Source organism: Rhinolophus sinicus, linkage group LG05, assembly GCF_036562045.2.
Source record: "Rhinolophus sinicus isolate RSC01 linkage group LG05, ASM3656204v1, whole genome shotgun sequence".
Taxonomy (NCBI): Eukaryota; Metazoa; Chordata; class Mammalia; order Chiroptera; family Rhinolophidae; genus Rhinolophus; species Rhinolophus sinicus.
The window spans coordinates 85,397,234-85,423,261 of NC_133755.1; the positions used below are offsets into that span (position 1 = coordinate 85,397,234).

The following is a 26,028-nucleotide window of genomic DNA, read 5'->3' on the forward strand; positions in this document are numbered from 1 at the left end:
TGAGGAGAATGATTATTCTTAATCATTGGATGGAGGCATCTATATTTGTTCATTGGATCTAGCTGGTTAATTTTATTGTTCAAACCTCTGGTTATCTGTCTTTGTTGGATTCCTATCTGCTTAGCCTGCCAATAATAAATAAGTGAGTGGATTTGTTAATTACTCTCAGAGGTCCTATTGCTTTTTATTTTATATATAGTTGAGGTGATTTTATTAGGTTTGTATGTGATTAGAATTATATCTTCATAAATTGGATCTTTCATCGCTATGTAGTGGGTTTCTCTCCATAATGATTCTTTGAGTTTTAACGTCTATGTCTTTTATTTTACTTAAAGCTGTATCGGCTTGCTTTTAGCTTTAATAAGACTGCTGAATCTGTTTTCATCTTTTTACTTTGTAAACCTGTTTGTGTTCTTATACTTTAGATGTGTCTCCTATAACAGCATATAGCTCTTCCTTTTGTTTCTTTTATCAAATTTGACTATCTCTGACTTTTAACTGGTGAGTTTATTCTAGTTATCTTTATGGTAATTATTGAAATATTTGGACTTGTTTCTACAGTCTTATCTACCTACAATTTTCTATATTTCTTTTTTCTCCTTTTTGGTTTTTAAATAAATGATTCTTCTAACAAGACAAGAACTTGATCACACTCTTTGGCCCTTGATTTCACTATCCTCCCCCTTATTGTTGATATTTTCTAGAATTTTCTTCTGGGTTATTACGAATAGTTTGCCCCTCTATATCTCTTGGAAGCACACTTCTGCCTTTTAAGATAACAACAAGCCTAACCAAGGTATTTGATCATAATTCCCATAATTCTTGTTGCATCTTCTGAATTTGTTTCTCATCTTATTTGAGTATTTCCTCTACCAGTTTTTTGATGTGGGTCTAATGGTGAATCTAATTTTGATTGTGAATCTAATTAAATCTGGCATGCCGGTAGTTTTTATGCTTTAAAGTAGTAGAGTAGTAGTTTTATAATGTTATTTGAATGCATATAAAATTTTAGATTCAAGATCATTCCTTCTTTATGGTAAGAATGTCATTGCATTGTCTCCTTACAGCCAGTATTGCTGTTGGGAAAAGTCTGGGTGTCTGTCAATCTGCTTCTTACTCTGGGCAGGTGATAGGCTCTTTTTCTTTGGAAGTTATTAGAGTGTTTTCTTTGTGTCTGATTTTCTTAAATTTTACTATATTATGTCTAGAATAGGCTTTCCTCATCTGTTCTGTAGACATTCCATGAAATTGTTCTTTCAATACTAAGCAATTGTTTTAAATTTGAGGAAAATTTTCTCCATTATTTCTTTAGATATTTCCTTCTCTCCAGTTTAATTTTTTATTCCTGGGACCTCTGTTGTCTGGATGTTGCCCCTTCTATTTATACCTCCACAGTTCTTAAATTATGTTTCGGTTTCTTATTCTCTTTCTTCTTTTCCTGGAAGACCCCTATAATCTTATAACTCACCAATTTTGCCTTCTGTGTACATGTTACTGTTCATCTTATTTCTTGTGTTTCTTTACTTCACAATTATGTTTTTACTTAATCTTTCGCCTTATTCTTTTTCATAATGAAAAATTTTATTTCATATGATTAATATTCTTCATTTCTTTTACTGTGTTTATCATATTTATCTTACATACTTGATCTATCTCTTTTAATCATTTTTGTTCTATTGGTATATATTTTACAGGGTTTTTTTTGGGGGAGGGGGGTGGAGTGAGGGTGCTAGTTGTACTTCTCAAGAGTTTCCTTAGTTTAGCCAGTAAGTTTGCTCCCCTAGCATATTAGCTATCTTGTATGCACTAGAAATGTTCAGTGTACATCCCAATTTTCAAGAAAGGAGACGCCAAGGAGTGCAGTCTGCAGGACCATTGCTCTGATCTCTCGTGCAAGTAAAGTGATGCTCCAGGTGACACAACAGAGGGCGTCTACCTTCGATGGAGCAAGAAGTGCCTGATGTTCAAGTTGGATTCAGAAAAGGAAGAGGCGCTCAAGATCTACTTGCGAGCATTCGTTGCATACTGCAGTGCTCTGAAGAATTCCAGAGGAAGGTTAGTCATTATCTTATCGACTACGGTAAAGCCTCATCATCCAGCACTGCCTGGATCATGAAAGGTTCTGGATTGCTCTGAAAGAAATGGACGTGTCTCAGCACTTGATTGCCCTGATGTGTAACCCGTACTGGGGACAGGAGGCCACTGTCCGCACAGAGTCGGGAGACGCAGAATGGCTTCCTATAGGCAAAAGTGCTAGACAAAGGTGCATTTAATCTCCTTGTTTGTTGAATCTGTGCACATAACATGTTATACAAAAAACTGGACTAGACTCAGAAGAGGCAGGAGTGAAAATTGGTGGAAGAAATATTAATAACTGAAGGTGTGCAGATGACACCATCTTACTGGCAGCAAAGTAGCAATGATTTGAAATGACTTCTGATGAAAGTGAAAAAAGAAAGTGCCAGAGCACGACTTCATTTGAATGTGAAGTAGACAAAAATCATGACTCCAGAAGAAATACACAACTTTAACATAAACAATGAAAGCTTTGAAATTTTAGATTTTGCTTACCTTGCTTCAGTCCTCAATTCAAATGGAGACGGCAGCCAAGAAATCAAGAGAAGGCTGAGACTGAGAAGGGCAGCAATGGAAGAATGAGGAAAGATCACCAAGGGCAAAGATGTGTCATTAGAGACCAAGGCTAAGATCACCCACATCCTCGTGTTCCCAATTACTACGTGCAGATGTGAAAGTTGGACAGGCAAGAAGGCTGATAGGAAAAAAAAATCAATTCATTTGAAATGTGGTGTTGGCGGAGAGCTCTACAGATACCCCGGGCTTCCAGAAAGATGAACAAGTGGGACCTAGAGCAAATTAAGCCTGAAACATTGCTGGAGGCAAAAATGATAAAACTGAAGCTGCCCTACTTTGGACACATCATGGGGAGGCAGGGTTCTTTGAAAAAGACAATAATGCTGGGGAAAACAAAAGGCAGCAGGAAAAGGAAGACCACACATGAGGTGGACTGACTCCATAAAAGAAGCCATAGGCTGAGTCTACAGGAGCTGAGCAGGGCTGCTGAGGACAGGACATGGTGGGCACCACTCATTCACATGGTCTCCAGGAGTCGCAGTTGACTCAATGGCACATAACACACATGGCACTGCTTAATGGAAAAAAGGTTTAAGGCTAGATTTTCATCTTTGATAGGCCCAGGGAGCCCACGATTCCAGAATATCACAGTTATTCACTCATGTTTGTCTCTCCACCACGTAAGACTTTCCATTATGATGAGACTGGCACTCCTGGAGCTAAGTCATATGGCGGTCCTGTAGGTCTTCACCTTCAAACCCTCAAGGAGAAGTGGATTTGGAAGGATTCACTCTTGATCTGAATCCACCAGTGCTTGGGCTTTGGGAGGGTGGAAGAATGAATGCAGGAGGCTGTCAGTCCCCACCTGTTGTCTTCAAGCCCTCTTCCAGCGGGGCTTTGGCAGCTTACTGAGTTTATCACATGTGGATTCCTGAGCAAGTTCTCTGGGGCTGATGCCACCGATTTTTCAGTAAGGGGACGAGTGGTGCTTGTTCTGAGCCATCAGTGGGTGAGGCAAGAATAGAGTTGAACCACTTTGTATTCCTTTAACTGCTTACAGGTTTTGCCAGGTGCCTTCAACCCCAGGCTATAAACCACCTCCCCCATATTAGTTCAAAAGACCTGTCCATCTTCCTATGAGTTTCTCAAGATTTTCTTTTATTGATGTTCTTGGATTCTGTGTTTCTCCAGGGTTGGGGTGGAGAGAACCAACAGCTATTGCTCAGTTTCCATCTTGGCAAAGCCCCAAAGGAAATCACTTTCCTTTCTTTTTAAAACAAGTTTGATTTTTAAACTTTTATTTTCTTATTACAAAAGTCATAATACATGTTTATTTCAGATAAGCAAAAAGAATATCATTACTGCCCAGTCAACATTTTGGTTTGGTGATCTGCGGTCTTTTTTTCTCTGCATCTAGTTTGTAATTACTCTTTACTCTCTCAATTTAATATAGCATGTATATGTCCCAACATCCTAACATTTTACAAAGTCATTTTTGATTGCATACTATTCCATCATCTAGACAAAGCATAATTTAGCCAGTTTTCTATTGTTGGCTATTAGAATGATTTCCCACTGCCCGTTATCATGCATTGCTCTCTAATAAACATCCTCGTCGATCAATTTTGTTCACATCCATGATTATTTTCTTAGGTTTCAATTTTCAGACGTGAAATTTGAGATCAAAGGCTTTATAAGGTATCATACATAACTTCTCTCCAGAAAGGCTATGTAATTTTAGTCTTAGATCACGAGTATGTGTACTTCTGCACACCCCTACCTAAAAAGGTGATCTTCTGTGGCCTTTTTCTCAATCGAGCTTCATTTGGGCACTTCACTCCTGGTTTCTGCTTTCATGCAGAGCTGAGCTAATCCTTCACCAAGATTTATGTATTCAGGTGGTTTGAAATAAATTTTATCTCTAGGCAAGTAAATATAAAAAAAAAAAAATCACCTATAATACTACAGATCAAAGATAACCATCGTGGACATTTTGACACAGTATCTTTTCTCTATAGATTTTATTGGATTTAAATGTGAGGAGGTGTTTTTGTTTGTTTGTTTTGTTTTAGTCTTGTTCCTTTGTGTACAGTTCTGGGAGAATTCCTTTGCTCAGTATTCCAGCCCGCTCATTTGCTCTTCCGTGTCCATACTGCTTTTCCATCGAGTTTTTCTCTTTCTATATTTTCTAACTTTCTGTATATTTCCAATACTGTATTTTATAACTTTCCACCAAGTATGTATCTTTCTGTAACTCTATGTATTTTATTTTTAAGAATTCTAATTAGTTCTTTTTCTTGTCTCAGAATGTAATATGTAACTCCTGGAGGGTATTCACTCTGATTATTTTTATTGAGATATAACTGACATATAACATAATATTAGTTTCAGGTGTACAAAATAATGATTCACTATTTGTATGTATTGCAAAATGATCACAACGATAACTCTAGTTAACAGACATCATGACAGAGTTATATTTTTTTCCTTGTGATGAGAGCTTTTAAGATCTACCCTCTTAGCAACTTTCAAACATACAATACAGTATTATTAACTATAGTCACCATGCTGTACATGACATTCTCATGATTTATTTGTACCTGGACATTTATACCTTTGACTGCCTTTACCCATTTTACTCACCCCCTACCGTTGCCCACCTTTGGCAACGCACTGTATCTGTGAGTTCAGTATTGTTTTGTTTTTCTCTTTGTTTGTTTTTTTAAGATCCCACAGGTAAATGAAATCATATGATATTTGTCTTTCTCTGTCTGACTTACTTCACTTAGCATAGTGCCTACGAAGCCCATCCATGTTGTCACAAATGGCAAGATTTTCTTCTTTTTATGGTTGAAGACTATTCCAGTGTGCATGTGTGTGTGTGTGTGTATGTGTGTGTGTGTGTGTACTATACATACATTGTCTTTATCTATTCATCCATTAATGGACAATTTGGTTGCTGCCATGTTTTGGCTTATTTTAAATAATGTTGCAATAAATACCTTTTGATGTAGCCTCACTTGTTTATTTTTGCTTTTCTTGCCTTTGCTTTTGTTATCAAATACAAAAAAACATTGCCAAGACCAATGTCAAGGAGTTTACCACCTATGTTTTTCTTCTATGAGTTTTATCATTTCATATCAAGTATTTAATCCATTTTGAGTTAACTTTTTGTATGATGTAATATAGTGATCCAGTTTATTCTTTAACATGTGATTGTGCAGTTTTCCCCACACCATTTATTGAAGAGAGGGTCTTTCCCCACTGTATATTTCTTGGTTCCTTTGTCTTAAATTAATTGAACATGTGGGTTTGTTTCTGGGCTCTTCATTCTGTTCCATGGATCCGTGTGTCTGTTTTCATGTTGATACCATACTGTTTTGATTACTGTAGCTTTGTAACATAGTTTGACATCAGGGAGCATAATGCCTCCAGATTTGTTCTTCTTTCTCAAGATTGTGTTGGCTATTTGTGATCTTTTGTGATTCCATACAAATTTTAGGATTCTTTGTTCTATTTCTGTGAAAAATACCATTGGAATTTTGATAGGAATTGCACTGAATCTGTAGATCTCTTTAAGCAGGATGGACATTTAAAAAATATTAATTTTCTAATCCATGAGCAGAGATATTTTTCCACTTATTTGTGTCTTTAATTTCTTTCATCAATATCTCATAGTTTTCAGTGTACAAGTCTTTTACCTGCTTGGTTAATTGATTTCTAGGTATTTTATTCTTTTTGATGCAATCGTAAATGTGATTGTTTTCTTACTTTCTCTTTCTGATAGTTCATTATGAGTATATGTGCAACAGATTTTTGTATATTGAATTTGTATCCTGCAACTTCACTGAATTTGTTTATTAACTAACAATTTTCAGGTGGAGTCTTTAGGGCTTTCTCTGTCTTATATTATGTCATCTGTAAATAGTGGCATTTTTACTTCTTTCTTTCTGATCTGGATGCCTGTTATTCATTTTTCTTGCCTAATTGCTCTGGCTGACTTCTAATACTGTGTTGAATAAAAATGGTGAGAGTGGGCATCCTCGTCTTGTTCCCAAGTTCAGAGGAAAAGCTTTGAGCTTTTCACCACTGAGTATGATGTTAGCAGTGGGCTTGTCATATAGCTCTTTATTATGTTGAGCAACGTTCCTTTTATACCCCTTTGTTGAGAGTTTTTATCATGAATGGATATTGAATTTGGCAAATGCCTTTTTTTGCATCTGAAATGACTGTGTGTTTTTTTATCCTTCATTTTGTTAATGATGTTGTATCACGTTGATTGATGTGTGAATGTTAAACCGTCCTTGCATCCCTGGAATAAATCCAACTTGATCATGTTGTATGATCCTTTTAATGTATTGTTGAATTTGGTTTGCTAATGTTTGAGGATGTTTGCATCTGTGTTCATCTAACTCTGAATTTTAAAAGACTCATCTGTATCTCTTTCATTTCACTAATTGTGGAATTTATCTTTCTTTCTCAGAATTATCCTTAAATGTTGGCTGTGTACTCATCTCAGTGCCCAGGGTTTCTGTTGGCCTGGCTGTCAATGCTGTTCCTGTTTATGCTCGTTGCCCTTGAGTTTGTGGAGTAGGGGCATGAGGTCCTGCTGGGCTTCTGGGCTCCAGGGCTCCCATGTCTCCTGACTATCAGCAGCTACTCAGGGCATCCCCACCCCCTTTGGCTAGTTTAAGTGATCTAGCCTTGGGGTAAATGCTGCTGCTCCCTGGAGAGAGGCCAACTTACTTAATTAGCCCAAATATAATTCCCCAGAGAGGCAACTCCCTTGACATGATGAAGGACCCTTTTGTTCCCTGCATATATGACTACTAAGTGTGGTGCCGTCACCCTCCCACTTTGTACAGAACTGTCTTCTGCGTGTGCTTTGGGTTGTATCCTCCATCCATCTGATCTCCATCTGCTTCCTATCTTTCTGTATTCTCCACCTTTCTGGGCCATTGAAGGCATTGTTTCCTGCCTTCCAATGCTATTATGGGTTCTTTTTTAACCCTTCTGTTATTTCTAGGGATTTTTGGTGGAATGGAGGAGTCCGTTTAGTGCATAATCCAAACACTTTTTTGTTTCTATCATACAGAGTATTAAGACTTGTGAGTTGGTTATTAAGAGCATAGTTCTGGAGTCAAGTACACATGGGTTTGATTTTCAGCTGTTCTTATTAGCTATGTGACTTCAAGCAATTTTCTTTCTCTCGCTGAGCCTCCCCTTATTAAATGGGGATCATCATTATTGTGAGACGTCAACGAGCTGACGCACACAAAGCCCTCAGTAGAGCCTCTAGCAGAACGGACACTCAGTGTTTAATCTTTTGGTTATTTTTATCATTGTTTTTATGCTAATAGTTCTTATTACACTAAGCCTGATTAGTAGAGGTCCACAGAAAGTCACTGTTGCATCCATCTTATTTGGCCTTTCAGCCCTTCTCCTGGCCCCACCAAGAATACGGAGGCTGACTCCCCCTCCTCTCTTTCCACAGCCCAGCTCCACCGACTGGAGGGGCTGAGGACCATCGGCGTCACCACCAACGGCATCAACCTAGCCCGGCTGCTGCCTCAGCTTCAGAAAGCTGGTCTCAATGCCATCAACATCAGCCTCGACACGCTGGTGCCAGCCAAGTTTGAGTTCATCGTCCGCAGGAAAGGTGATCCCATGCTGCTCACAGTGGAGGGTCTCTCTCTCTCTCTCTCTCTCTCTCTCTCTCTCGCTCTCTCTCTCTCTCGGTGTCTGGGCGATAGATAAGCCTAGGCATTTATTCTTCACCCCTCACCAAATGTCCCTTGTCTTTATAGCCACACCCCTGGGGACTTTGGGGGATCAGATGCTAAGAGCTACGTTGACCAACCTACCTGTGCCTTGCCCTCAGTTTTCCCAGGACTAAGAGGATTTTTCAGAGCACAGAACTTTCAGTTTTCAAACCAAGATAGTCCCTGGCAAACTGGGATGACCAACGGGGATACTCACCACTATACTAACAGGAGGACTGTGAAACTGGGATGAATTGATTACCGTATAATGAGCTCTAAAGAAATACGGGGCCACCTTGGGTAGAAGCAGCTGCCCTGAGGTGCCACGGTCAGGGACAGCACTGCCAGGTGGGGTCCCCCATCAGCTCCCAGTGGTGTATCCTGGGCCTACCCTGGTCGTTCCCCCTCATCCTCTGTGACAAGCATACCCACAGCCCCCTCCCACTGGGCTTCCTCAGGGAGGGCCGGGCTGGAGAGGTAGAGCGGCCAGAGCCCCAGGTCTCATTAGGTGACTGCTGTCTGACGTCTCTTGGGTCATGGACCTCATTTTGGGGCAGAGATTCTTGCCTCACAGTGTGAATCCCCATTTACACCCATCTGTGTGCTGAGGAAGTGCTTGTGGTGTCCTTGCTCTCTGTAAAGAGCTGTTCCACGCGCTGTGGGAGAAGACAGAGACACTCAAGACATTGCCCTGTGTTACAGGCTATTGATGCCCAAGCGTGTGATGCCACTAGACCACCTTTGCTGGTCTAGTGGTATTGATTAAATCACTACAGAGAGGACGAGAGAACTCCTCGTGGGGGAAGGCAAACAAGGAGGGCTTCAGGGAGGTGGCATATGTCCTGGGTTTTGAGGAACCGGGTTGGGGGGTGGATTCAGATCAAGGGAGCTTATTCTGATGGGGAACGTCAATTGAGAACCTGCAAGGGCTCTGAGGTAGGAAAGTAGAGGTGTGTTTGTGGGCTTTTGGAATGAGGATTGGTGACAGTATGTCCTAACATCAGATCACCCTTCCCATTCGTGCTGAGCCCACCCCCTTCCTTTGGAGGGGAGAGCGCTTTATGGAGAAAAGTTCTAGATTATCCTAACAGCATTTTATATAAAAGCGGCATATTCTTCCCTTTGCCCTCCCTTACTGAGCCATCCAAAAATGCTGCAAGGACACCGGAGGCCATCCCCAAGCCACGTCAGGGTGGCGTCTGAGCTGGGAATCAGTCATGATCAGCAGGCTGTGCAGGCTGGGGTTGGGGTGGGACCTGCATACAGTAGGCACTCCAATGTTTAGATGCAGGAGTGAGCTGGGCATGAGGGAAAGCCAGCCTGGGGTTAAGCAGCGATAGGTGAGAACCACACACGTAGGAATGGCTCACCAGCCCTGGCCCAGCTGCTGCATAAAGTAGGTACTGGGTGAGAATATGCAGAGTGAATGAATGGACAGGCTGTTAAGGAGAAAGCCTTAACAAGGGAGCTGGGAAGCCTGCATTCTGAGAGATGCAGTGCGAGGCCACCAGCAGGGCACTGCCTCACTCTGGGCCTCAGTTTCCTCTTCTAGACTGTGAGAGGGTTCGCCTAGATCAGGTTGCATGCTACACCCCAGTGGCCAAATCTGGCCCCTGCGTGCTTGTTAACAGCCTGCGAGCCAAGGGTGGATATTGCATGTAATATTTGCAGTCAATTTAATGATAGGGAATGTTTTTTCACTATGAGTGCCAATTAAGCAAAATATCCCTGTAAAAAGAATTCAATTCTTCCATTCCATATGTAGACCTGTCTTACAAAAAAAAGCATGCTCAATTATTACCATATTCTGAATTTAGTCAATAAAATCTTTATGACATACACCTACATAATATCCTGAATTTTGCCTCTTGGCGTACAAAGCCCAAAGTATTTACTGCCTGGCCCTTTACAGAAAATGTTAGCCCCTGCCCAGACGCAGGGGTCTCTGAGGCTCCTTACACCTCTGGCACTTGCTTCCCTATGGGTGGGAGGGGCTGGGGAGAGGGAGGAAGTTCCTAGATTGTTTCTCCTCCTCACCGCAGGTTTCCACAAGGTCATGGAAGGCATCCACAAGGCCATCGAGCTGGGCTACAGCCCTGTGAAGGTGAGGACACGTCGCTGCTACTGGCCTTCCTGTCCCCTCCACCCTGGCTTGACCTTTCACTACCAGCTCCTGGCCTTGGCCAGTGCAGCCGCAGTGCCCCCTGCACCCCCACTTCCTTACCTACTCCATCCAGCCCTGCCCCTGACCCCAAAAGGGGGGGTGAGAAAATCAGTGACCCCATGGACTCCCCCAACCTGTGGAGAACTGTGGGGTGAAAGGCAAGGATTGGGACCCCCAGTGGAGAACCTAGGCAGGTACTAGAACCCCAAAAGTCATCCCCGCAAAAGAAAGCCTGGGTGACAGCCCTCATGGCCCCTTTGTGCCCCGGGCAGGTGAACTGTGTGGTGATGCGCGGCCTGAACGAGGACGAGCTCCTGGACTTTGTCGCGTTGACTGAGGGCCTCCCCCTGGACGTGCGCTTTATAGAGTACATGCCCTTTGATGGTCAGTGACTCGGAGCGGGGTGGGGGAGAGGAGAGGAGGCTGGGCCCCTCGGCAGAGCATGGTGACCCCGGGAGGGGTCGTGGCTCAGCCCCTGGGTACTGCTGACCTCAGACCCTGCTGTGTGTGTAGGCGTTTCTCCAGGGATGGTAGGGAGGGGCCCTGGCGGGCGCCAGGGCTAGGGCTGCAATGGGACACTGGAGGCTTCTCAGTGCCAAGTGTGGGGGGGATTTGATCCACCCGTTCTAGGCGGGGCCTCCTGACCTCCCGTCCGAGAGAGCTGATTCCTGGGCTATGTGGGAGGATGGCCCTGAAGGCCCTGGGCCCCTGCAGCGCCATGACTCAGTAACCTCCAACCCCAATGCAGGCAACAAGTGGAACTTCAAGAAGATGGTCAGCTACAAGGAGATGCTGGACACCCTCCGGCAACGGTGGCCGGAGCTGGAGAAGCTGCCTGAGGAGGAATCCAGCACAGCCAAGGTTTGAGGGGGCAACAGGAGGGTTGGGTAGGGAGGAAAGTCCCGCCTTCACCCTAGGACAGGCGAGCTGGCAGGGGCTGCATGAGGTTGGAGCTCAGCGCTGCAGGACAGGAGTACTGAAGCAGGAAGCGTGTCAGGGCCATCACAACAGCTTCCTTTTTCCTGGGTAAAGACACAGGCCGGATATGGGTGGGGGCTAAGTAACTTGTTGTAGGACACCCCCCCCAGTAAGTGGTGGAGGGGAGCTTGATCTGTTCTTCCACAGGGCCTGCTCTGGCCGTGCTACCCACAGGGCCCTGCGTTCTTGGCACGTTTGCTCTCGGGCAGGCCAGGCGCAGGCAGGGAGCTCATGGGTCATTCGTGTATGAGTCGTCTGTTGTCTGAGGGCCTTGGGTGCTCCCTTCCGGAGGGATCCTCTGGAGAGGGCTGTGGAGTGAGGGCTCTGATGTCAGGGAGTGAGCTGGTGTGCAGGGGCTCGTCTCCATCCATATACCACCCCCACACACTGCCCTTCTTGCCCTCCTCACCCCAGAGCTTTAAAATCCCTGGCTTCCGAGGCCACGTCAGCTTCATCACATCCATGTCTGAGCATTTCTGTGGGACCTGCAACCGGCTGCGAATCACAGCTGACGGGAACCTCAAGGTGAGTGCCCCCTTCCCCAGGAGGGTCCCTTCCCACCTGAACCCCCTGACCGGAGGGGAGATTAGCAGGGCGAATAAGGTAGTGGGTGAAATAATGTCAGATTTGGGGAGGTCATGAGAGCAGCAGTCACCCCCATGGGGGGCCTGACTCCTTCTTTCCTGGGGTCCCTGAAGTAACTTTTGGTTGATTGGGACCCACTTTCCAGGACTAGGTAATGGGGAGCGGGGGAGAGTTGAATCAGTGTGCACTTTCGCCCGGCACCCACCCTGGTTGGCCCCTTGCACTAGGCCAGGGGCTCAGCCCTGAAACCTGCCTCCATTACTCACGTCTGACCAGCGTGTGCTGGGCATCCAAAGTGGATGATGCACGGGAGGCATAGACTTGCCCCTTCCCTTTAGGGACACAAAGGCTCCTTGGTAAGGCCAAACGGAGCTAATGGGTGGCACCATAGGTTGTCAGATGTGTGGCCGAACAGGCCGTAAGGGTGGTGGACCTTGGTGAGCCTGGAAGAATGGCTGGGGGAGGAGAAGTGAGGGCAGGGAGGACGTGTATCTGGGGTCCGTGCTAACGTGGCCAGGGCGGATTAAAGCCGCTATTGCAGTGGGCGGGAGTGCCCGGATAGAAGGTGCAGACGATGCTCTGTTGACAGTAGGGCTGTGCAGTTTCTGAACATGGAGGAGACATGATCCCTTCGTGTTTTAGGAAGAATAACCAACAGATTGAATTTGGAAATAGGAAGACTGCTTAGATGGCCATTTAGCGATGTCGTAAATATGTAAGAGCATAAGGTGAAAATGGGGAGGAAGGATGAAGGACCCTGGTAATGCAGGTGGAGGGAGGAGAGAAAGGCGTCCAGGTCGCTGGTCGGCATTGAGACCTGTTTAGGACTGAGGTGGGGGGAGGGTCAAGGGGGTTGTGTTTAGATGCATTAAGTTTGACTTCCAAAAGGAACCCTCCAGCAGTTGTTAAAAAGCTAAAAAGATTTTTCTGGGCTGGGGATATAAAATTGGCCCAGACTAGCTGGTGTGTGTGTCAGTCAGGGCCTGCAGGAAATTGAAGGTGGGATTCCGGAGAGAATGGACCGAAAAGGCTATTGATAGCGCAGGTCAGGGGAACCTGTAAGGGGTGTTGACACTCAATGAGCAGCAGCAAGCAGCTGTCCCCACCCCTGGGGGGAAGCTGCAGGGGAGGAGGTGGTGTCACTGGGGCCTGGGGAGAGCCAGAGGCTGGTGGCGTGGCCTCCTGGTTGGTGTTGGGGTAGTTATGGAGGGAAGCAGCCATGCCCAAGAGGCCAGAGCGGGGAGGAAGCAGGAAGTAAATGTCGGGCCTCACTTTCCTCTCACCCTGACATCTCCCATCAGCCAACCCAGGTGGAAACCAGCTGGAGGGAAGTCTGGAAGGTGGAGTTCATCAGGGGCCCTCCTGGTGGCCGACGGGCAGAGAGTGGGACCTGGGTACCAGGAAGGGAGTGAGGAATGGGGACTAACCAACATGGTGAAGTAGCTGTGCCTTCTGCTTAGATTTTCTCTGGTGGTCTCTGCCCTCAGGGACTTCTCAAACATTCTGTCTCTGCGTCCACAGTGTCTTGTGTAGAGCTGACACATAGTAGGTGCTTTATACAGTTTTGTGGGAGGATAGTAGGTATCTCACTTTCTGGGACTGCCTCACACACCCCGAGCCCCCCAGAGCACCGGCCACTCTCAGAAGCTGGGGAACACTGAGTCAAGTTTGAATGACCTCAGGATGGTATCTCCAGCAGCCCTCTGCTTTTCCGCCACCAGTCAGGGATCGCAGACTGGAGTAGGATGGGGCGGGCAGGTAACGTCCATGAGTGAAGGGACCAGGAGGGAAATGAGGCGAAATGAGATGTGTGTCCCATGTCCGGAGGGGGCTGCCAGGACTCAGCTACAACTAACTGGGGTCCACCCTCTTGGCCATGAAGATGCCATTCTATGGAAGGTCTCAGAAGAAGGTATGGATCTGGATTTGGAGGTACCATCTCTGTTGGCGACTATTTAATTTTTAAAAGTACACTCAACAAGCCGAAGGCGACATGGCTAAGTCAGAGATGGACCTTGGGATGTCTGATCCTGCTTCCTGCTCTTCCAGCCTCTTGGACTCCTCTGTCCAGAACCTTCTGTCCCTCATTGCAGGAAGTCCCGCCCTGAGTATGACCCAGCCCTGGGAGGCCTGGGTGCTGGTGCTCAGCCCAGGGGGGTCCCTAGGGTTCAGGGCGAAGGCTCAGGGATGAGGGAGGCATGTTGTCCTCATCCCCACGGTGACCCCTGCAGGTCTGCCTCTTTGGGAACGCAGAGGTGTCTCTCCGGGATCACCTGCGGGCAGGGGCGTCCGAGGAGGAGCTTCTGAGCATCATCGGGGCTGCTGTGGGCAGGAAGAAGCGGCAGCATGCAGGTAAGGGGCGGAGTGCGTCAGGCCAGGGCGGGTGCTGAGTGGGCCCGTCAGCAGGAAGGCAGCCGTAGTTGAGGGGAGAGGACAGGAAAGCCTGATGGGAAGGGAGCTGGCAGGACTGTTATCCCCACTCCCAGTCCCTCCTGTGGGACCCCAGATTTGGGGTATGGTGATGGTTCCCCTTCCTTGGGGAAGTTGGCACTGCAGAGACTGCACAGGAGAGGGGACCCTGAATTCTCCAGGGCTGTTTTATTGGATGGAGAGAAGAGGGATGTCATTTCCTCTCTCTCATCCCACACATTGCCTTCTGTCAGGAGGGTAGATCTTGGGTGTCCACAGACTGTTCTGGGCTTGGTCATGGGTGACCTTGCCGTACACAGTGGGGGCTTTGTGAGATACACATAGGTGAGTACAGATACAGGGGGTTGTCATAAATGCTATGTCCGTGTTTGTGCCACTGAACTCTCCTTTCCCCACCCTCTCTCTCCCGTTCTCTGCTCTCCTCTCTCTGCCCCTGACCCCAGGCATGTTCAATATTTCCCAGATGAAGAACCGGCCCATGATCCTCATCGGTGGGTGACCCAGCAGTACGTAAACACTCACCCTTGTCATTGGGGGTTTCCAGGGGGGTGGGGCCCCTGCCTGGAGGCACCCGTAGGTCTTGCATTTCGTCCTGATAGTCTCATCCTATGTTTCTCCTATTCCTCCTTCATCCTTTTGTAGCCCTTCATGCTGTTACTGCCTCTGCTCTCCCCTGTGCATGGCTCCCCTCCACTAAACATGCTGCAGCAATGGTCCTTCTGGCTCACCAGAAATCAGGGTGGGGGTCCTCCAGATGTCACGATCACTGAGTTAGTTGTCCCCTGAATACAGAGCTCCTCAGCTCTAGAATCTCCCAGCGTGGATACAGTTATGGGTGTCCCTTTCCCTCTCTACTGTGGGCCAGTCCATGGGTGAATGTGGGCCATTAGCACCCATTGGTTGATGTGTTGTTAGCTTCTGTGCTGGGCAGAGCTTTAGGCGGCAAGCTAAGAATGTTGTTCATCTTGTCAGAGATGACTCAGCCAGGATCTCAGCTTCCGAGGTCCTTAACTCCCAGGAACTTATGTGCTTAGGACGTCTCTCAGTGCATAGGATGCTGCAAACAAAAGACACGTGGTCTCCGGCCCAGAGGGAACTGGCTGGGCCATGATAAGCTTCAGAGGGGCTGTTGCCCCTTTGGCACGATGCCCAGACGAGACCCGGGGAAGCCTCGCCCCCTCGGCCATAGCTCTGGGTCTGGGCGCCTGAACTGTGCCACTAGGAAAGAGGAAGCAGTGAAAAAAACTAGGGGAAGAGGCTTTTCTGCAAAGGCTGGAGCCATGAGCCCACGGCATGGAGAGCACCCAGGGACGAGCCTTGCACACCAGCCACCCAGAGGAGGAAAGACAGCTCACCAGGGCACCCTGTGCTTTGGGAAGAAAACGTCTTCATCACTCCTCCCCCACTTCCAGCTCTGTAGCCCTCTTGCTGGGCACTGAGCCATGCTGACGCTTTATGACAAGGAGTGGGGAATGCCTGGAGGGCCCCCCTAGAAGGAAGGTTGTGCCTCTGACATTGACAAGGGCGGGGGTCCCGAGCATGATGAAGCTGGACGTTTGCTCCATACGGTATCTGATTACTCTCCAGGATACAAAGTGGTTAAACCAGTCTGGGTTCTAAAAGCCAAGAGTTGCCCAGAGCAGAGCCTCTCAGCCTTTCATATGCACCCAAATCATTGGGGATCTTGTTATTTCACATGTGGATTTGGGAGGGGGGGGGGGCGATTCTGCGTCTCTAACTGTTCTCAGATGGCGCTGCCTCTGCTGGTCGGGGACCACCCTTGAGTAACAGGAGCCTGCAAGGTTCCCAAGGCCCTCAGGACCATTTGGGCCAGCCTGTCGCTTTATGTGCATGTCTGATGTGCTAAGGAGGCTGGAAACGCATTGTTTAAATAGATTAAATATGTCTATTAGTAGTTAATTTGTAAAGGACACGATTACTATTAGCTCTTCACAAGAGTGCAAAGATGAGAGTAGCTGTAATTGGTGATTCAGGCTGAGACCCTTGCTGTAGTTTTAAGAAAATGAAGAGGTGTGGAGAGGTATTCTGATCCAGGCTTCAGTCTTCAGACCTCAGGTGTTTTCTAAGGGAACTTTGCCAACATAGTTTTTGTGAGGAGGGGTGCCCAGGGGTCCCCTCACAGGACAGGCGGAAACTGGCAGGGCCATTGTGTGACCCCTGATGAGAAGGGCTGCATACTTGTATTCTGGGGACTATCTGTGTATCTTCTGTTTCATCTCTTCTCACTACGGTTTTTGTTCTTCATTCCTCTTTCCTCAGTGTGGAAGAGAGAACTCAAGGTGGGGTAAGGAAAGGGTTAGGAGAAGAGGTGGGAAAAAGAATTATCTTTTGGACTCAGTCTTTTTTCTTTTTCTTTCTTGCCTTTCAGAATTATTTTTGATGCTCCAAGATTCCCCACCAGCCATTCCAAGCATTTCCTCCAACGACTCCCTCGGTGTTCAGGGTCTGAGACACAGAGTGAGTTTCTCCAACCAGGTGACGACTTTATGGGCAGGATGCCGGGTCCCCCAGACCCCGCCCCTTGCCCAGCGGTGGCCGGGGTCTGGCTCCCTTCAGAGACACTACTGTTCCCACCCAGACTCAGATTCCAACCCAAAGTGCCTTAGCCCTGTGTCCCGGGCTCCTGCCTCCCGCTCAGGACCCCTGCCAACCTCGGACCAATTAACCCATGTGGACACAGAAGGACGGGCAGCTATGGTGGATGTGGGTGGTAAGCCCAACACAGAGCGGGTGGCCGTGGCCTCCGCTGTGGTCCTCCTGGGGCCCGTGGCCTTCAAACTCGTCCAAGAGAACCAGCTAAAGAAGGGAGATGCTCTGGTGGTGGCCCAGCTGGCTGGGATCCAAGCAGCGAAGGTGACAAGCCAGCTCATTCCCCTATGCCACCATGTGGCCCTGAGCCATGTCCAGCTGCGGCTGGAGCTGGACAGCACACGCCATGCCGTGGTGATCCAGGCGTCTTGCCGGGCTCAGGGCCCCACTGGGGTGGAGATGGAGGCCCTGACCTCAGCTGCTGTGGCTGCCCTCACCCTGTATGACATGTGCAAGGCTGTCAGCAGGGACATCGTGTTGGAGGAGATCAAGCTCATCAGCAAGACGGGGGGTCAGAGAGGGGATTTCCATCGGACTTAGAGTTCCTGCCCTCTCTCACCACGGCCCAGCCAGGTCAGGACATGGGATGCAATGCCGAGGGAAAGGTGTCAAGTTCCTTTAACCCCATCACTGTTTACCAGTGCGAACCCGAGGTCAGCCCACTCCCTTACTGCTCAATGACCTTTGATGACCTGCAAGGTTTCCTTTATTCAGAGAGGAAAACAGCAGGCCCTTCAGCCTTCCTGGACACTAAGGTCATGGGAGGGGGTTGCAATAAGCAATGCTACGTAACTGAAAAATTATATTGCGTTATCTGTGGACTGTTTCAGACAACCAGTTTCAGACAATCCGGCCCCTAACTTCCACTTCTCATTTTGGGTTTTCTCTTCTGCTACTTCCCTGGGGAGAGAATAAGGGCTCACAAAGCAGAGAACCCACTTTGAGGGGGGAAAGCACAGCTTGCACTAAGAATGTACGACGACTTCTCTTCAGCAGCTTTGCCTGCCCAAGTCTGTGGATCCATAGCCCTGCCCTGCCCCTGCCTCTCCACCATCCATCCTCGGAAAGAGCTTGTTTCCCTTCAAACTTGCAGGCTCTCTGTTTAACCATTGCACTATCCTGCCTGCTCCCTTTCCTCGGCCCCCTCCTTTAACAGGACACACACGTGGGCTGCAGGACACACACGAGGACGCCTGACCACTCACGGCCACACCTGGCCCTGTGCACTGCTGTTCCCCCCCCACCCATACCCCTTTATTCTGGAACATATCAGGGAAAGAAGAGAGCTGAAGATTGCCTTCACCCTCACAGCGCACAAAATAAAGCTGCAGTGCCAACTTTGGAAACGCAAGACCGAGGACTGTATCTGTGCACAGGTCACTGAGCTGCTAGATTTCATGCCCTCACCTCACCCCACCCCAAAGCCCAAGTCCTGGGAAAGAGGAGCAGGGGATGTTGGACATACTGAAGGGACATGTCTTCCCTATATTCCCACCTTCCCTGCGGGAGAATGTAGGGGTGGAGTGGGAGGCACAGAAATGCACTGTGTACAGTAAGACTGTCAGGTGGGAGTATCCAAAGCTTATCACTCGCTATTAGAGATTGGGGTGCAATTACAGGTTCCTGGGTTCCACATCCCCAGCCCTGGACTTGTTTGCTGGGTTTTCTATGTGGACAGGGTTTCGGTCGATCCTCAGTGACACTCTCTGGCTGCCTCCCCTCTGCCCTATACCCAGGTGTGCTGGGGAATGTTTAACAGCCAGCTCTTGGGAAAAGAAAAAGCCAGATTCCAAGGCCAATTTCAAGCTATGGTACCATATGAACTGGCTTGCAGAGTTCCTGAAAATGTCACCACTGAGCTCTCAGAGCTGGGGTGAGCTGGCTCCAACACACCCCCGGCTGTGCCTGCTCTCCAGCACACCTGAAGCCCCCTCCCAGGAAGAAGGCACAAGTTCCAAGGCAGGCTGGAAGGGGATGGTATGGATTTAATATTTTTCAGTATTACAATATATTATAAAAAAGGTGCAGGTGAAAAGGATGCTGCCGATTTCAGACATTAACCTCATTTGTTGTCTGAGACAACTGGTGCGAGAGCCGTGGCATGAAGGCGTCCCTGGTAGAGGTGGGGGAGACAGTCATGGCTCCCCCGTTGATGGAAATAGGATGGGGGTAGGGAGAGCCTGGACCAAACCCTTCCCCAACCACCTGGAGAATTTCCTCCTCCCACTGCCCTAAACACACCTTACTTCCATCATGGGAGGAGGAGTGGACGCTGCGGCTGAGAAGGGGACAGCTTGCATTAGGTTAAGTGAATTTTACATTGGACACAAAGTTAGACAGCTGGAGAAATTTACCCGAAGATGGCAGGAAGGGTGGGAAGGGCACTGGGAAAAGACCAAAGAACAAACAGGCGTAAACATATAGCATATCCAGGACCAACTCAGCCGTCTTCCTGGGGTACTAGCCCCTTCTTGCTGAGTCAGCCATGATGGTGCCTGGTCCAAGGCACTTTTTGGAGATCTGCCTACAATGATGTCTGGTGCCAGAGTCACTGGCCAGATCTTGAAAATAATAAATAGAGAGGGAAAAATTTTGGGGGGTGAGAAGCCTGAGCCCTGGAACAATGTATGTGTCTTCTGTAAACAGTTAAACCAAATTATGCTTTTCTGCGGATCCAATGTGTCTTGAACAGCTTCCATATTCCTTGTCTGTCCTGGTGCGTGTCCAGTCGTCCATGGTGGGTGGGAATATCAGGATTTGGATGTGCCTATTGGGTAGAAGTGGAGCCCTCGCCTGTTCCCTGCCCCTGTGGGTTAGGCTGACCTCAGCCCAGCCAGTTCGGGAGACGACGTTCAGAGACCCCATGCACAACCTTCCATAACCCCACCAGCTGGTGGTATGAGCTCTTGGGTAAACAGATGGGTATAACAGAGCTCTCTGCAGCTGTTCTTCCTGGAAGCCTTCATCTTGCCCTCACCTGGGCTCCCGGATGGCTCATTCACACCTGTCCTGGCCAGGCTTATGTTTGCGTAGATCCCTCCCCCTCAAACCAACACACATGCCGGGCTCACCAACCTTATGTTTCTTCTCCACACCCCCTTGTAGCTACTATGGCCCCACCCCCAGGAATCTGTAGGGAAAAGATAAGGTAGGGTAAAGATAGATAGGCAGCTGAAGAGTGGGCCCAGCCCATCCGTCTGTCCACTGGCAATAACCCTGAGCTGGAGGAGTAGGTTGGAAGGTTGAGAAACAAAAGGAAGGGCAGGAGGATGGAAGGGCAAGAAGCTGTTTGATGGTGGCGGGGTGGGAGGTGTCAGGTAGGCAGACACAGAGGATGAAAGGTCAACTCTAGGGGAAGAAAAGACTGAAAATAAGAGCTTTGATGGAGTTGACCTCACCTCCTTTCTTGTAGAAGACAGACAATTTTGTGTAGACACAGCCATTGACCCACCTGCTCAAGATGGGCAGAATGTGAAATGGGAATGGACAACGTGGAAGGTGGGAGTGGACAGGAGGACCTACAGGGGCCCCGTGGAAGTTCAGGGTGAAGAACCACATCAGGTACCAGCCTTTCCCCCTTGGCTCCTGCAGGCAGCACACACCCCAGGGAAATGGGCCTTCTTCCTCCATCCTTCATCTTCCATCTCCCTAGCTTCCCCTGCCTGCTCTGGGCTCTGTGAATGCCTCAGAGAAGGAGACACCCTCAGAAATGGCATGTCAATGCAGAGAGCAGCCCTGGCCCTTGGGACCCTCTCAGGAACCGACGCTCCAGTCCCAGCCTCAGCCAGATAGACACACGTGGCTTGAGGTGGTTTCTTGCACACTGGACAGAGTGGGAGGTCACTGTGGCTTCTGCCCTGAGGCAGATGTTAGAGTTTGGCATCTGAGTGGTAGGCCAGAAAGCTCTGGGGTGGGACTAGGCATTCAGTGCTGCCCTCTGGTGAGGGGCTGTCAGGTCACGGTCTTACCTCAGGACAACGCTCCAGGGGAGGTGGGGCGGGGCGGCATTTTGTTCTAGGGTCCCTATGCCCAAGGCACGAGGTGTGGCACATGGGGTCTTTGTTGAACCCCTTCCCCTATCAGATTCATCAAGTACCTGATAGTAAGCCACAGGCAGGGGAACCCAAAGGTGGGTTTTCTGGGATTCTGGATTACTAGGCAGGATGGAGGTAACAGTAGGGAAGGAAGGGAGAGACACTTAAGACATGCAAGAGAGGTGTTAAAGGACTTGTGATGTAGGAAAGAGGCACTGCTACTCAGTCCTGGCGACTTGGTCCCTGCATCATCCACCCAGCATATTTTTCCTGGAACATATTTAGCTAGAATATATAATGCCGCTTCCTCTTCCATTCAAGAAAGTACGCCCCCAGCTCAATGTTCCATGAAGCCACCTCGTGAGGGATGAGAGCTTGGACTCTCTCACCCTGGCCCTCAGAGGCCCACCCCACAGTCACTCCCCACTGCACACGAAATCTAGAGCAAATCCACGGACCTGCTCCGTCTAGATCTGAAACAGTTCTGTGCCAACATGTGGGTGCCATGTTGGCTGTGGGCAGCAGGGCCCCTTCAGCCAGGCCTGCCAGGGATGTCAAGTCAGCCTCAGAGAGTCCCTGGGGGCTGGGGAGCAGAAAGAATGGGAGGAAGAGATGAGAGGAGCCCCTTCAGGCAAGTATGGGAGACGCCTGGTCCTGCCACACACAGCCCCCACCCTAGGACCCAGCCCAGGGCTCTAAACCGAGCACCAAATTGTTTAAGTACCACCGCCTTATCCATTCAGCCCCTCTCAGTCCATCCCTGGCTCCTGGGCTCCTGCTGTGGCCAGTCCCCAGGTCAATAATTTAGCCTGTTTATTGCCCGCTCCCGGGTGACTTCCAGGGCCTGGCTCCCTGACCGCTTGCGGCTGCGCTTGAGCTTGCATAAGTCCTTGTCAAAAACCTCCCCCGAGCGCAGAGCTGACACCAGGTCGTCGAACTCGCCTCCCTCCTCCAGCGTGCCGCCCGTGTGGACCTTCCGCTGCCGCTGCCACCGCTCTCGCTCCCTCTGCTCCTTTAGCTGGAGGGGTGAGGAAGGAGAGTGAAGGGCTGGCACCCCCAGAGATGGGAGGAGGCCAGAGCAGCCACCCATTGTCTAATGTACACATGGATGTCCTCCCAACAAGGGGCTAACAGCTCGGCTCTGTGCATTGCTGCTGGGGCTCACCAACTGGCCCCACTCCTTCCCAGGATGCCCTGTGCCCGCCCAGTTCCCATGCTGTCTCCCCTCATGCTGGGAAGACCATTCTCTCCTTGCGGATTGACATCAGCCCCTGCAGTGTTTCTCAGGCCCTGGTCTCCCGGCACACAGCCCAACCACTGTCCCCCCTCGGACCAGCCTCTCTCCCCTCGGGTTCTGCCCAGCCCTCTCACCATGGCTTCCATTCGGGCCCTCCGCTCCTCCTCCTCCTTCTTCCTTCTCATGGCCTCCAGGTCCTGCCGGGCCTCCGAGAAGGCCTGCAGGAAGGTGTCAAAGATGCCAAAGAATTCGTCTGGCTGCATCTTGCTGTCCTGCTCCCCAAAGTGCATCAGGGCCTTGGAGAACTGTTGGGGGAGGTGAAGGTGTGGTGGAGAGTCACCTCTGAGCCTCACAGACCCAGGCCATGTGCTTAGCTGGGTTCCAGCCAGAGCAGAGCCCCATCCAAGGCTGGAGATCTTTGGAATGGGGTCAGGACTAGAGAAGGGGAGACCCCCATTATTATCAGGGTAGAGACAGGCTAAAGGGAAGGGTTGAGGCTGACACCCTGGGAATGTGGGGGATCCAAGCTGGCTGATGAGGCTGCCCAGAGCCACCTGTGGCTCTGTTATGGTGTAGGTATATCAGGAGCTAGGGACCTTGGGAAGGAACTGCCTGGTCAGAGCTCAGAATGACCTCAGAGGTCATAGTTATTGGACTAGTTATTTAACCTGTGTCTCGGTTTCCTCGTCTGTAAAATGCGGATAATAATAGAACCTATTTCATAGTGTTGTCATGGGGGTGAAACAAGTAGATATAAAGTGCTAGCTACAATTATACGGGCCAGGCACTGTTCTTCTATTGAGTCCTGTCATCTCTAATTCAACCCAAAGTCCTCTATGAAAGACCTCACTACGCATTAGGCTCCATGGACCAGTAGCAAGGGCATGTCCTGGGAGCCTGTTACAAATGCTGAATCTCAGGCCCCATGCCAGACCTTCTGAATGAGGATTCACATTTTAATGAGACCCCCAGAGATGGGGGTCCATGTACATGTTAGTGTGAGAAGCAGGAAGACAGCCGCTGAGACCAAAGCTCTCTCACAGCTGGGCAACCTTGGGCAAGTTACTTACCCTCTCTGGATCTCAGGGCACATATCTATTGAGAGGTCTAATAGCCTTTCAACAAACCCAAAGGTAGGTAATGAGACACATGTAAAACAATTCAGGCTGTGCCTGACACCTGATGAATGGACTATGAGCTTTGCAACCGATGCTATTGCTTTTCTTATAGGAGTGACAAAATGGTGATTCCTCAAAGCATTGTGATTCTGGGTTTGTCCCTTCTGGGCCATCGGGTAGGAATGGGTGAAGGAGCAGTGTCTACATAAAGCTGAGTTGGCGAGCAGTGGGGGTGGGGGTTAGGCCGAGGGTACGGCTGGCAGCTTGTGGCACTCTTACCTTGTCCCTAGCCTCATTCAGCTGGTCCTCCAGCTCTGAGAAGCTGAAGCTGGAAACCGTAATGAAGTCACTCATGACTGGGACAAACTTGTCATTTGGTTCCCGCACCTGGCGTTTCTGATATTCCAGCTCCTGAAGAGGGAGAGTGAAGTGCTGGTTAGACTGGCGCTAGGATAAGTCAGGAGTTCTTGGGTCGCCGCGTCGCACAGCCTGTTTGCCAATCGCAGGGTATTGAGCCTTCCTTTGGAAGAGGGAACACCAGGGTGCCGAAGATCGTGAGAGTTATCAACCAGTCCACCTGGCCTCTATCCTTCCCTCACCCATGGCTGCCATCTTTCTTTCTCTAGGTCCTTGCTCCCCAGAGTGTGGCCTGGCCTGCGACCAGCAGCAGCAGCCTCACCTGGGAAATCTGAAGAAATACAGGTTCTCAGGCCCCACCCCAGACCTATGGAATCAGAACCAGCATTTTAACAAGAGCTTCAGGTGTTTCGTGCATGCATTCAAGTGTGCCACACATGTTTACACTCCTAGGTGGCGCAAATGCTGCTGGTCCAGGAGCCATGCTTTGGGAAGCACTTCAAAGGGCTATAAACTGGTAATCACCATCTGCCCCCTCCTGACCATCGTGGCCTTGACAGGTTCTGTCTTATACTGAACTTTGTTCTCTAAGCTTATCCTCTCCTTACCCACCTACACTCCACACACGCAGTGAAGACAGGAAGGGTCACTAGGGTCTCTAGTTCCTAAGTGTGGGAGACAAAGAATTGACGACATCCCCCTAGTGGACCAGCCTAACCTCGGGCCAGAGATAGAATCATCGGAGAAGCCACCAGAATAAGAATGGTGGCAACCAGAGACCTGCATCTCCAGCAAACAGTGCAGCCCCTGGCTCCTCTACTGGCCCAGGGAGGACGGCAAAGAGGCAAAGAGACATAGAGCAGGAACTTTGGGGGACAGCGGTCCCCAGTGTCACACTATGGGCTACCTGCCCCTATCCGGCTTCCAAAGAATGTGGGTCCTCTTTCCCATCTACTTGAATCAAACTGAAGCATGTGGCCGATAGACATGTTGGACAGTGACCTGGCTAGTCTCAATGTCCCCTCGTCAAGAGCCTAAATTTAAGCCCCAGATAATCCAATCATCCTTTCCTAAGGGCTGACTCTGTGCTAGAGGCTGTACCCACTGTGCCAGTTTTCCTGTACCCCAGCCAGGAGCTTTGGGCCAGAAATGCATCAGACAGGGTCTGCTGCCTGGGGGGCCACCAGAGCTTTTGCCTCTGACAGCATCCCTTCAAAGCCAGGCAGGTGGCGATGATGTACTCACCAGCTCGACTGCTCTGAGGCCCCTCCTGAGGTTGCCCACTTCCTTCTCCAGCTCTGCCAGGCTGTGGGGGGACACAGGGAGGAGGAGTTGCTGAGGGGGGTTCAGGGAGAGGGCAGTGCAAAGCCCAGTGGCCTGGGGGTCAGCAGACCTGTGCTCCAGCCCTACCTTGGCCACTAACATGTGGCAAATCACTTCCCCTCTGTGCTCTGTCTGTGCTTCTATAAAATAACAGGGGTGACACATTTTCTGTAGCTCTTTCCAGATTAGAAATGCCAAGCTGCATATTAGAAGTTTCCTAACACATGGCCTCTGGTTTGGATTTTTTTTTTTTTTTACCACCAGGTAATATTTATAAGCTTTAACATGGTACGTGTATGCAGGAACCATTCGAGGCATATTACCCATTTACCAGTGCATTTCTGCTTCTACTGGAGATGCTTCCATCACCCTGGAAATGTTCAGGTTTTGACTTCTTGCCTGCAGCAGATACTGTTGGTGCCCCACCCATATCTCCTTGGACCTGACTTCCAACTGTGTGAGCACTTTTTTCTGGGAGCCAGAGCTACCTCTGCCTGGACCCATGGCCAGGGAGTTATGCGGCCCCCCACCCCCCACTAGGACCCCTCAGCCACTGACTGACAGGAGATGGTGTATGATGCCCCGCCTCTCTCACCCCTTGGGTGGAATAAGTGGCGAGGGTCCTACACTGTCTCCCACCCTTTCCTGCAGGGGTTGAGCTCCAGTTGCCCCCAGTGGTAGCTGGCTGAATTACACTTCTGTTACTAGCATTGCTCCCATCCCGGGCTCACTTCCTCACTCCCTGCTGTTTCCTGGGGGCATCTCTGAAATAAGGATTGGAGAGCAAACCATCTGACTTTGTTTGGCTCTCCCAAAAGCAGACCCTGAGTCACTGCCC

General features: G+C 49.2%; 2 protein-coding genes across 6 annotated transcripts in view; one reads left to right on the top strand and one right to left on the bottom strand.

Moving 5' to 3' along the window:
• MOCS1 (molybdenum cofactor synthesis 1) overlaps window positions 1-18,472 on the top strand; it is a 36,825-nt gene extending 18,353 nt beyond the window's left edge. Inside the window, exons 4-11 of one of the 3 annotated variants that reach the window (XM_019751535.2) lie at window positions 8,087-8,251; window positions 10,397-10,458; window positions 10,791-10,902; window positions 11,267-11,379; window positions 11,911-12,021; window positions 14,313-14,433; window positions 14,955-15,017; window positions 16,901-18,472. In XM_019751535.2, the coding sequence (XP_019607094.2) occupies window positions 8,087-8,251; window positions 10,397-10,458; window positions 10,791-10,902; window positions 11,267-11,379; window positions 11,911-12,021; window positions 14,313-14,433; window positions 14,955-15,010 (740 nt within the window). In that variant the 3' untranslated portion in view covers window positions 15,011-15,017; window positions 16,901-18,472. The remainder of the gene's footprint in view (window positions 1-8,086; window positions 8,252-10,396; window positions 10,459-10,790; window positions 10,903-11,266; window positions 11,380-11,910; window positions 12,022-14,312; window positions 14,434-14,954; window positions 15,018-16,900) is intronic. The other 2 variants (XM_019751533.2, XM_019751534.2) reach the window with 2 other exon arrangements.
• Window positions 18,473-19,086: 614 nt separating this feature from the next.
• Window positions 19,087-26,028, bottom strand: part of DAAM2 (dishevelled associated activator of morphogenesis 2) — a 107,565-nt gene continuing 100,623 nt past the window's right edge. For all 3 annotated transcript variants that reach the window (XM_019751532.2, XM_019751531.2, XM_074332871.1), the window contains 4 exons: window positions 25,113-25,173; window positions 23,790-23,921; window positions 22,527-22,697; window positions 19,087-22,173 (listed from right to left, as the gene is read on the bottom strand). In XM_019751532.2, the coding sequence (XP_019607091.2) occupies window positions 21,952-22,173; window positions 22,527-22,697; window positions 23,790-23,921; window positions 25,113-25,173 (586 nt within the window). In that variant the 3' untranslated portion in view covers window positions 19,087-21,951. The remainder of the gene's footprint in view (window positions 22,174-22,526; window positions 22,698-23,789; window positions 23,922-25,112; window positions 25,174-26,028) is intronic.